Source organism: Strigops habroptila, chromosome 1, assembly GCF_004027225.2.
Source record: "Strigops habroptila isolate Jane chromosome 1, bStrHab1.2.pri, whole genome shotgun sequence".
Taxonomy (NCBI): Eukaryota; Metazoa; Chordata; class Aves; order Psittaciformes; family Psittacidae; genus Strigops; species Strigops habroptila.
In genome coordinates, this window is record NC_044277.2 from 109,541,074 (window position 1) to 109,553,556 (window position 12,483).

Consider the following 12,483-nt stretch of genomic DNA (forward strand, 5'->3'; position numbering starts at 1 on the left):
TCCCAGTATCCCATGAAGCACAAAATGCACGTTCACAGGCCATGGCCTCTCTTTAACCAAAATGCCTCTTTTCTTTTTTACCTGGAACTCACCTGATGTTGTCACTATTTAATAAATACTTCTTAATGCGTGGTAGCTTGCGTAGTACCGGTTTAATATCAGACATTTCTGCTATTCTCTTCATCAGCTTCACCTGTGCAGGAAGACTTCAGATTAAGCCAAGCAGGAGAAAAGGCAAAACCAAGCACTAATTCCAAAGTTTAGGATTTGGGCCTTGCTGAAGGACACTATGAACTCTTCACCTGATCCATCCCGCTGAACATCTCTTGCAGTTCTCCAGAAGGCGTAAGGTTTTTGCTGGCTCTAATAGAGGCATATAAATGCCCACAGTCTGGAATCCCATTTGACAGTTCCTGGGCAGTCTTCTTAACCAGCACTCTGAAATGTTCTTCCTCCTCAAATCGGGAGCTGAAAAAGAGTAGAAGCAGGTCTCTGGATCTCATGAAAAAACACACCAATGGAATTTATAATACTGAATCATCCATCACCCCAAGTTCAACAAAGGGCTTTTAAACTGTTAGTTGTCCATTTAGTCCACTACACGGTCATGCAAATGATGGAATACTTAGGTTTAGAAACTGAGAGCCACCAAAGATATAGCTATAGAAAGAAATCCCGAAGTAGGATCTCTAAGAGGAGAATGGTTGGGCAAAGAGGGAAAATGAGAACCCCAAAACACATGCAAAAACACAAACAAATGAAACCCCATGTACTGTACTTGTTAAATATTTCACTCCATAAATGCATCATGTCTGGCAGATTTCTATCCAAGCACAGAGATGAAAAGAGCACACCCTGAAGGAAAAAATAAAAACAAAACACAAAAACCCCCCTTCATACCACACAATCAAAGCAATGGCCTGTGAAATGCACAGTAACTTTTAAATGAAAGTGATACAATGATGCCGACCTAATGCTACACATCACAAAACCACTTTAATGCTGGCTATGCTACTAAAATTAGAGCAGATATGAAACGTGATTGTTCTTCACACAAAGCAAGCCTGTCACTTCCTCCTCCTCAACAGCGAGTAGCAGTTTAGAAACAGAGTTTCTTATTTTTCACATAAAGTACAAATGGAACTGCTCTGGGGATGCACCTTTCTGCAAAGAAGTCCACCTCACCCAGCTCTGGGATCCATGGGGAGCAGGCCACAGCAGCAGACCCCCAGCAAGTCTGAGAAAATCCTTAAGAAATACTGCTTGGACTGTTATGTCCAATTCTAACGACCTTGCAAACATTCCATGTTTCTGAACCACATCAGCAGTGACATACGCACGTTAACAGCCATCTCTATGTATAACATCATACCATTCTGTTCTCTACCTTCTGGTTCCACAATTTTTTGCAGCACTCAGAAATACAGTGACAGATGCTAGTGAAGCACTGCCTTAAAATGGATAACCACACCAAGCACTCCCCCTATGCTAAAATATGAAATCACTGTAATGGTCAAATTTAAATCTCATGCAAAAAGGCACTGGTCCTTTTATGCACTTTTCCCATTACTTTTATACACAGTTTCCAATGCACATTAGCTGACTCTCTACCTAGAAGCCTTGACTGACCCTTAACTACAAAGCTGTTATTGCAAGTGTAACATCTTGACATTTATGATTAATTTACCTGTTCATACACATCCAGGTGTGAATCATCTGGAATGATATGTGGGCTGACAGACATCCCGCCTGTTTTTAGTTCTATTTTCTGGGCTTGTTCCCTGTAATCAAGGGCTCCACATCCCATCCTGTGAAAAACAAGAGAGATTTACTTCCATTTTCAGTGTACGACAAAACTTGAATCCATATGGCATTTGCAAAGTAGACTGTTTAGGCCAATACTAATTTGACAACTAAACAACTGGGGCATTATCAAGCCATCATAATAGTTTACAATTTATAAAAGCTTCACACCAAGCTCTTCAATTAAAGCATCAAAATGGTGTATTAAAACACGTGCTTTATGTACAGGCTTGCTGCCAACATCTATATGGAACATTAAAAACATCACATAAACTGTTATCACCAATAAAAAGAATAGATTCCTCCAGCTCAGGTCACTTGGTCTGCTCTATGCCACTCTTGCTACTCTGATAGGGTTAGTGTTTCTGTGAGTACATGGTGAAATTAAGACTAAAAATCTATCCAAGTGAAAACTTTAATTTCTGCTAGGCTATTTTCCACTTATATGGATTTTCCAATCTGTTCATGTTGACACTGAGGAACAAGGCAATGCAGAGACTGATGAAGAAGGGGAAAGGACCTGGCAACTCTGCAGAGAAGAGGGAAGACCATTTCCCTTGTATACTAAGAACAGATGCTGAAATCATTAAAACCAATATTATTTCAGTAAGCTGTAACACAGCCTTGTTGCTTCAGCTTCTAAGAAAGTAAACCTCTCACTTTGTAATGACATTGCAGAAAAGTGGCACATATGGTTTGAGCTCCTCAGGAAGTGTGTTCAAGCTGGAAACAGCTCTGAAATAAACCACCCCATTGGTTGGCTGAGCACAGTACTGGACAGGAGTTTCATCAGCTGCGGATAAGAAAAAAAACAAACAAGCAAATATCAACCAACAGCTTCCTACTATAAACACGTAAAAGCGAAACAATTTCTTACAAGATCTTCCCATTAAGAGTTATTTTCTCTTGGCACTTCAGAGCCACTTCTGTTTAAATTTTTCCCACTTCACTGAATGCTACACTGAAGTGGTTGTTGTTGTTTCTGTCCATGATAAGGTAATGCATACCTGGACAATTTGAAGAGAGAATTCTGTTGACAGAGGCCACATTTTAGAGGCAACACTCAAACAAAGGAGTGGTAATTTGTTTCTGAACAAGTCAAGAAATTTTGCTCCCTTATTTTTTGCCTTCATCACCTCAAAAGTTGAGGAAAGCAGGTTCCTGCATTCTACATTCTCTCTAAGCTATGGCATTAGAATATACACTCTAGAATTTTCACAAAACCAGGCCATTCTGGCATCAAAATTATACAGTACTTGACACTTGCTGGCAATTTTGCAGGAAAGTGTCTGCTAGAAATACACTACAGAGCAGTGTTACCTGGAATATACTGACAGAACTGTAAAAAAATTGAGATCTACAATTTCTTGTTTCCTATCAATCCACAGCGTAGCCACTGGCAAAGCAGGGAGAAACTGGCACTGCAGTTACAAAGAATGACAACTTATTTTTTTCCTATAGCTCTTGTATGTTGTATTCTGTAAGAAATGGGTAGGCAGGAAGAGCAGTAAGGAAGGCTCGATGCACAAGCTGCCAGAAGTACTGCACCCTGGATAAGCCTATAGTAAGAACGGAGATTGCCCAAGAGTGGTGGAGCATGCCACCTAGAGGCTCCCCTGCCCGTAGGGCAGGGCAGGCAGCAGGGAGCTTGCTAGCATCAAGAGCCTACTGCCAGACTACAGGAAACAGACCATAACTATAGACAACAGAGAGTACGCATGCTTTGCAAAGCACAAAAAGGAGGAAAAGCTGGGCAACAACACAACACTGCTGCTCTTTTCAGGATGAAACAGTGGTTACACCAACCTACAAGTGTGGTCTCTAGCACAGTGAACGGGATTTTGGGTTCAATGTCGGACACTTTCAGAGCTGGGAGACAAGAGGTATCTTGAGGTTTGCTCTGAAGATCAATTAATTCCAAACCTAGTAAGGAGACAGAATACCAGTTTGTCATTTTCAGCTTCTAGTGAAAGTGCTGTCAAAGCCTACTGCAGTGATGCAGATGAGAAAAAACACAAGAGTTTGAAGTTTAGAATTTTCTATCAATTCCTCCAAATATTTTACTGAAATAAATTCTGCCGATTATCACAACAGCAAACAGAACACTCTATCTTCGTAAATTCTCTTTCCAATACCCCCTTCATATCCTGCTTGCAGTAACATGCAATTTAAACCCTGAAGAAGTGACATCTGCTGGCCTGTTCTGCCACCCAGCTCTGCGAATACCAACCCAGGCAACCCAGACCTTGCAGGTAAGAAGCTTCTTCCTAATCCATTCCTCTCAGTTCTTACTCAAGTGCTCTGTCAGTACACTGATGCAGCTAAATTGTGTTCAATTTTACATTTCAGCCTTTCAGATTCTAGCTGGCCACCTCTAAGTACTCTTTAATTTATCTTCGTAAGTAAGACTCGTCTCATTTTCTGCTCCCTTATCCCCCACCTAGTACCAAAGCTTCAGAAGACTTTGGAAGAGCAACGCCACTTCTTTGGAGGATTTCTGCGACCAGACCACTGTTCTCACAAGATTAGATGACTACTCAAGGTGTCTAAGTTTAAGTTATTGCCCAGAATAAGTTAAACACAACCCACCAATGACTTTTTAAGTAGAAAAAATAAGAAACACGATTACGAAATAGGAGTTTTATAGAAGAATGGGACAGATTTGTATGCTCAAAAATAAGTAACAGTTTCAAGGTAAATGGTGGAAATAATCTTGTATTTAGTGCAAGTTAACATGAGAAAGAATAAGCAGATAAATATTTTGAAACAATTTCCCTTCTTCTGCTCTAGGGGAGGCATTGATAATTCTGGTTTTGTGTGTTAAAACAAATGGAACATACCAATTATATACCGTAGTGTAAACACTGTACTGTATAGCCCCATAACACATATACACAAACTTCCAAGAAAAAAATCATCCCTTTCAAAGCAAATGCTGGTGAGTGCCTGACAACTGGAGATATTCTACAGAGCACCAGCTAAAAGAACTGGCTGTGTTTTTAAGCAGTTACCCAAGTGAAAATATGAAAAAGCACATTAACCTTTTTCAAAGATTTGGGTTTTTTCTTCTTTGGAAAGAGCATTGATCTTTTTTTCCAGCTTTTCTGCTTCCAGTTTTGCTTGTTTATCATGGTAGTCTTCCTCTGGACTCATTGACAGAGTCAATCTATGTGGATTATCCTGCAGAAACGTATCACAAAACAAAGCATTATTAATTTTGAGGGCATCTGCCTCCTGTTTTGCCACAGATTGTTGCTTCATCGGCAGTGGATAAAAACAGCCTGTGCATCATTTGGCTTGCATATTATCAAAAATATCACAAACAGGCAATCTGAACTCTTCATTTCATACAGAACAGCCTGCTGCAAGGGTGGGGAAGAGAGGCAGCTCACCACAAGAACAAGCATGAACAACCTTCTGTGAAGCTTTACTATAGAGTCAGAATCCCTCAACAGCGCACAGTACTCGTTAGTTTAATTAAATCAAAGTTAAACAACTGTACGTAACGCTACAGAGCAGCATGCTCCAAGTTTTATCTGGAGAATGTTCTAAGATGCGGAATCTGGTTAAATGCAGGAGGATTTCATTAAACACCTCTTTAAACCTGCCCAAGCTTGAGTGCACAGAGATTCCATATGATGCAAAATGTGCATGCCTCGTCCTGCTCAGAAATGCTTTACATCAGCCTTACTGCCGGAGAACTCCCTACGTTATGCAAGTGTCACAACTGCTGTTGAATTTCTCTTTGTTTATACCGGACCATGGAATTTTAGTAACAAAATTACTCAAGCAGCTTCCATTTTATATAATACCGGGAGGCCAGTCAAATGACAGTGACCTCAAAAACTGTCAATTTCAAAGTAGGAGTCAAACAGCAACATCTGTCACTGACAGACACTTTGGGACAATGTAACCGGATTCTGTTTTATGAGTATCTCTCCTATGCTTATGTGCAAAGACTATGGAAACCTGGTTGACTATGGAGTTGAAGAGGGAAACGCAAAATTACCCAGGCATAGTAAAATGGACAGGATGAACAGTATTCTCTCCCTCACTCTTAGCCTTCCTGCTTTATTAATCTCTAGGCACGATGTACAACAGAGTGTAATCTTCTGATGTGAGAACACCCAACTATTCTCACTGCTTCCTACCCAGTCATGTTTTTGCCTTAGTCCCCTTGCCAGAACTGCACAATAAAGGACATTCTCAAAAATACTGAACCTGTGTTTATTCCCTACAAAATCCAAAACCTTAACAACTCCCTACTACTTTCAGACATTAACAATGCCTTTAGAAAAACAGATTTCAATTGATGCCACCGCCTCTTGTTGTCTTTGAGTATAGGAGAACCAGCACCCACTCACTATTACATCAGGTTGGCAATTACCTATAATAGATCCACCCTTCAGAAAAGCTTAAACAATTTGACTGGAAAAAAGGCAAAAATAAAAAAGACACCAAAAAAACAAAAAAAAAAAAAAAAAAAGGCAAAACCACACACAAAAAAAAAGGCAAACCAAAAATAAATCACCACCACCACAAAAAAAAAAACAAAAACCAAACACCAAAACACAAAAAACCCCACAAAAACCAAACCAAACAAAAAAAAAAAAACAAAACCCCCAACCCCAAAAAAAAGGCCAAACCACGTTTGCATTGATATTACTGGATTTTTTTTCTTTCTGACATTAGTTAGTTCAGGTCTTCAGAACCATTCAATGTTACAATGCCTTCACCATTTCTACTTCTTCAAGAACTCCAGTAGGATGTATGGAGGGCAAAACAAGAAAACGAACAGAAAACAATTGGCACTGACAACACAATTCAGACAGCAGTTCAGTGAACATGACAAGCACTAGAATGATCTTACTTATTCAAAGAAAAAGAGATACATCTTGCTATGCCAATATACTAAGAAACACATAACTAGGTCTATAACTGTTTACATCTGAGCTTCTCATTAGGAAACACTCATGTTGCATCAGGTTTCACAGTTCAGTAAAACGCTGGTGTTTTATTAATGTTCTAATATGCATGTTTTCAAATGTCCAACCAGACAATTTTTTCCACTTCAACCATTTCAAGTTAACATGCCTCATTAAAAGTGCTGCTGTTCATCTACATCTGAAAATATGCAGTATGGTTATAAGAAATTACCATTGAGTTTAATTTTAAAGCTAAGACTGTGATTTAAAAATTAACACCAAAGATACTTGTCTGTAAGTTTGCCTACCTTAAAATATGTTTTAACTTTTTCCTGAAGAAATGTGGGATTTTCTTTAAGGCACTGCCTGAACCGAGAGACTTTATCAGCAATCTTCAGAAGCTCCACTGGATCCCCATCTTGATTCCAGCAGGAGGCTATATACTGAGTAGGAAAGATTAATTAGGTAAGCAGAACAATCCATCTGCATTTCTACAATGACAACACCTGTGTTCCAAAACCACCTTATCATTTATATTTGAATAGCAGACATATAATGAGTAGTTCTATATATCTGGAGAGGAAAAAAAGAAAAATCAGCTGAAATCTTTGTTCAGATTAAAGAACTATAGTCCATCATCATCTGTCCCCTATTCTCTCCTCTAATTTTACCATATCAAACCACCTTCTTTTTTTCCTTTTCCTTCTTTGTTTTGCATACGTGTGTATATCTGCATTCTGGAAATCTATCATAATATTCTTTCCTCCTTCCCATTTAAAATTAATTCATTTTTCAGCCCAAGAAAAAAGGAAAAAAGAAACAGGTGGTAGAGACAAAGCAGTACATAAATTTTACAGTCTATCCATTTATTGTAACAGATGAAATGATTTATAATAAGGTAACTCAAACACGTAACATAGCTGGGACTTTGGAGAAAGAAGACACTAAATAACCAGAAATATCCCCAGGAAATTTCTTTTGGAAGGATTTTTATTCTAGTTTTATTCTTTAATTTGAGAATATTAAGTTTGCTCAAGTTGCTATTGAAAGTTATTCAAACACATCACAGGGCAAGTTATCAAAACCTTCTCCATTTCTACCCCATCTGATGGGGTAAAAATGAACCAAGATAAAATAAAAAAATTCTGACACATATGAAAGCGAAAAGCCCTTAAAAGCATATAGAAAACAAATGCGTTTGAACTGTCAAAACCACCTTTTCTTATTGCTTTAGATACAAGCTGGTATCAGAAGCCTTCCAGACTCTTTCAGTAATATCTATTATTATCTATTCTGTGGAAATTCCCTAATGTGTTTTAAAGAATAATATTCTTTTAGAACACACTCAAGTTAATCCTTTTGAAATAAAAGCCTCCTTATCTGAGGCTTCCATAGGGTCATTACAACAACCCAGTTCTGGTTCTCAGTAAGCAACCTAAAAGCCTAACCATGTATCTAAGAGCCCTGCCCAAACGTTTCTTGAACACTGACAGGCTTGGGGCCATGACCACTTTCCTGGTGTCATGGTTTAACCTTGGCCGGCAGCTCAGCCCTGCACAGCTGCTCACTCCCTCCACTCACCACGGGATGTGGGGAAGAATCAGAAGGGTAAAAGTCAGAAAATTCATGAGTTGAGATAAAGACAGTTTAATAGGTAAAGCAAAGTTACAAATGCAAGCAAAACAAAGTAAGGAATGTATTCACCACTTCCTGTGGTCAGGCAGGTGTTCGGGCATCTCCAGGAGAGCAGGGCTCCATCACGTGTAACATTTACTTGGGAAGACAAACGCCATCACTATGAACATCCCCCTCTTCCTCCTTCTTCCCCCCACCTTTACTGATGAGCATGATGTCAAATACAATGTGATATCCCTTGAGTCAGTTGGGGTCAGCTGTCCTTGCTGTGTCCCCTCCCAACTCCTTGTGCACCCTCAACCTCCTCACTGGTGGGGTGAGAGGCAGAAAAGGCCTTGGCTCAGTGTAAGCACTGCTCAGCAGTAACTAAAACATCCCTGTGTAATCAGCAGTGTTTTTATCACAAATCCAAAACATAGCCCCATACAAGCTACTATGAAGACATTTAACTCTAGCCCAGCCCAAACCAGTACACCTGAGGAGCTTGTTCCAGTGCTTAACCACCCTCTCCATGAAGAACTCTTTCCTAATATCCACTCTGTACTTCCCTGATGCAGCTTGAAGCCATTTCCTCCTGTCCTATTATTATTGGACACCAGAGAGAAGACTTCAGTACCTCCTGCTCTTCTCCTCATCATGAGGGAGTTATAGACAGTAATGACGTCACTCCTCAGTCTCCTCTTTTCTAAGCTGAACAAACCTAGTATCTCAGCAGCTCCCCATAAGTCATGCCCTCTACTCATTTCAGCATCTTTGCTGCCCTCCTCTGGACATGTTCTAATATTGTTATGTGTTTGTATTCTGGAGCCCAAAACTGCACACAGTACTCAAGGTGACACCACACCAATGCTGAGTGTGGGACAATCACTTCTTTCTACCAGTTAACTATACTGTCATTAATGCACCCCAGGATATGACTGGCCCTTTTTGCCTTTATGTGACTCATACTGAATTTACCACCAACAAAAAACCCCAGATCTCTAATCATAGAATCATAGAGTAGCCTGGGTTGGAAGGGAACTTTAGAGGTCACCTAGTCCAACCCCCCTGCAATGAGCAGGGACACCTTCAACTAGATCAGGTTGTGCAGAGCCCCTTCCAACCTGACCTTGAATGTTTCCAGGCTCTTTCTGAAAGGCTGCACTCCACACTCATCCCCCATCTACACGTACATCCAGGATTATACTGTCCCAAGTGCAGAATCCACATTTGTCCTTATTAAATTTCATACAGTTTGTGATTGCCCAGCACACCAATCTATCAAGATGTCTCTGTAAGGCCTCTTTAACCTTGAGGGAATCAACAATTCCTCCTAATTTAGTATCACCAGCAAATGTACTTAGTGCGCACTCGACTCCTGTGTCCAGGTCTTTGATAAAAACATTGAAGAGAACTGACGTTAAAATTGAGCCCTGGGAAACACCACTAGTGACTGGCCACTAGCCAGACATTACCCCATTTACTGAGACTCTTTCAGCCCCGCCTTTCAACCAATGGTTCACCTATGGTGCTGTGTTTTAACCAATAAATCACACACAGGGAAGTCCTAATTTTAAAGCTCGCATAGCACTGGAATACAACATGGAAGTGAGGGAATTTTTTTCCACATGACATTTAAAATTACACAGGCTGTCACCTGTGATAGCCAAAAGGCAAATAGTGGCCCACTAATCTGGTGGCATCTCTACACCTGGGCTGGGGCAATGACGAGTAATCAGTACAAGTTGGGTGATGAATGGTTTGAAAGCAGCCCTGCAGAGAAGGGCTTGGGGATACTGGTAGATAAAAAATTGGATATGAGGCCACAGCGTGTACTTGCAGCCCAGAAAGCTAATCATATCCTGGGCTGTATCAGAAGCAGCGTGGTCCACACATTGAGAGAGGTGATTCTCTCCCTTTCTCCACTCTCATGAAACCCCATGAAGTACGGCATCTAGCTCTGGGGCCCACAGCACAAGATAGACATTGACCTGTTAGAGCAGATCCAGAGGAGGGCCACAAAAATGACCACAGGGCTGAAGAACCTCTCCTGTGAAGACAGGCTGAGACGGCTGGAGTTGTTGAGCCTGAAGAAGAAAAAGGCTCAGGGGAGACCTTATTGTGGCCTTTCAATATATAAAGGGGGCTTTTATGAAAGACAGAAACTTTTAACCATGGCCTGTACTCATAAGACAAGGTGCAACAGTTTTAAACCGAAAGAGGGTAGATTTAGATTAGACATAAGGAAGAAATTCTTTATAATGAGGGTGGTGAGACACTGGAACAGGTTGCCCTGCGAAGTTGTGAATGCCTCATCATTGGAAACATTCAAGGCCAGGTTGGATGGGGCTTTGAGCATCTAGTGGAAGATGGCCATGCCCATGGTAGGGAGGCTGGAACCAAATGATCTTTAACCGTTCCTTCAAACCCAAACCATGCTACGATTCCATGATTAGTTATAACTAGGTGCCTTTCAGTCCCTTTTCAAGGTCAACTTCTAAAACATGACCTCAAGGAAGCAAACTGAAGTATAACCCTCCTCTATGGGAGTATTAACACCAAATGCTGCATGACTGGTCTTTAAAAGCAACAAACGTTTACGAGCTTTCTGTTGTAGTATTAAGTCCTAATAGTTGAATCAACTTTAGGACTTAAAACTGTTGAAAGATAAAATATGTGTGTAAATATTTCATCAGACAGAGTAACTCGCACAATATGAAGACATGCTAGGAAGCGCTGGCTATCAAAGTCAGCCACATTTTTCCAGATCCTACAATGAAACATGACAGGCAATTAAACATCCACAATTTGTCTGTTTCATTGTATGGCAATCTGATTTGAAACAGCTCTTGGTTGTGCTCTCCCATCTATAAGTCTCATGTTAATCCAGGGCTCTGGCACACAAATTTAGGTAAAGAAGCAAAGGAATGAACTCCTGTTCATGTTGAAGATGATGAGCACTTGAGAGACAGAAAGCAAAGGAGCTGCTAAGCAACTGAAGTTGCTGCAGAGCAGAAAAAGAGAGGACACTGGAGAACAAGTGGCAGCAGGAAGCCCTGATTTCCAAACTGACTGCAAATACTGCAGCTAACTCGTTCCCAAATTTACCAATGACTTGCAGGCTTACAAAGACACCACATTCTGCTGTGGAACATGTTTTCTGTAACAGCTTTGTACCAAATTTTGATAGAGCTTTAGTATAAAAATTTGAGGCCAAAAATTGGTGTGTTTTCACTTGTGAATCTTGAAATTAATTTACAGCAGTACAACCCTAAATTCCATAGAAAAGTACGGGCCTTCTATTTGATCTTTAAAAATACATAGGCATCTAGCTAAAACACAAAGTTACAAGAGCCAGTATGGCAGCCTCCTGCAGAAGTAATCAGCGCTACTGCAATTAAAGCTACTATTCAGGCAAAAAGAACAGGTTCACTGCCTGCTTAAGTCATATGGTATGGAGTCCAGTGATAGCTTAAAGGCTACTGAAAAGAAGAAAGAAAGATGTACCTGAGATAACAAAGAAAAAGCCCTTAAGTTAGAAGTTACAAAATGACCCCCTATTTTTGTAAGACATAGACAGTAGATTTCTTATCCATTCCTAAAAGAAACACCTCACACAGGCACATATATGGACTTACAGATGTCAGGGCAAGTCCAAAACTTGTAGACTGATGCTTCAGCTGGATTTCAATTTTGTGAAGTAGAGCTTCAATTCTATCTTCCTCAAATCCTTTCCTTTGGGAAAGGGTGATAAGAGAAGGAAATCATATCCATTAACACTAATCACTTTAAGTGAAGTTATGAAAATGAACTATAACATCAATAAAGGAAGCACTACAACATAATGTCTTCTACACTGAATTAGAATTGATATGAAATAATCTTATCATGCTGTGTCATTTAGTGAAACTGCACTAATATCATTAAACTCCTGAAGGTTATGCTGATGAATATGCTACATTAGAGGAAGTAGCAGATGCAAGTTTTGATAGTATTGAGCAGTGGTGCACTTCATTTAATATAACTAAATTTTTAAGGTATGTTATTATATATATGTCTGTATTATTATATGCCTGTATATCATTATTAATATCTAATTGTAAAAGACTGTAGGAAAGAACTAATGGTATTCTCAAAAATT

At 39.9% G+C, this 12,483-nt stretch overlaps 1 protein-coding gene across 1 annotated transcript in view; it reads right to left on the bottom strand.

The window, feature by feature from the left end:
- The window catches only part of PITRM1 (pitrilysin metallopeptidase 1), a 29,568-nt gene that overhangs the window by 8,425 nt on the left and 8,660 nt on the right, over positions 1-12,483 (bottom strand). The window contains exons 12-20 of the mRNA XM_030479532.1: positions 11,981-12,077; positions 7,037-7,171; positions 4,845-4,983; positions 3,610-3,726; positions 2,464-2,596; positions 1,688-1,808; positions 779-855; positions 303-468; positions 93-193 (exon numbers count right to left, since the gene is read on the bottom strand). Coding sequence (XP_030335392.1) covers positions 93-193; positions 303-468; positions 779-855; positions 1,688-1,808; positions 2,464-2,596; positions 3,610-3,726; positions 4,845-4,983; positions 7,037-7,171; positions 11,981-12,077 — 1,086 coding nt within the window. The remainder of the gene's footprint in view (positions 1-92; positions 194-302; positions 469-778; positions 856-1,687; positions 1,809-2,463; positions 2,597-3,609; positions 3,727-4,844; positions 4,984-7,036; positions 7,172-11,980; positions 12,078-12,483) is intronic.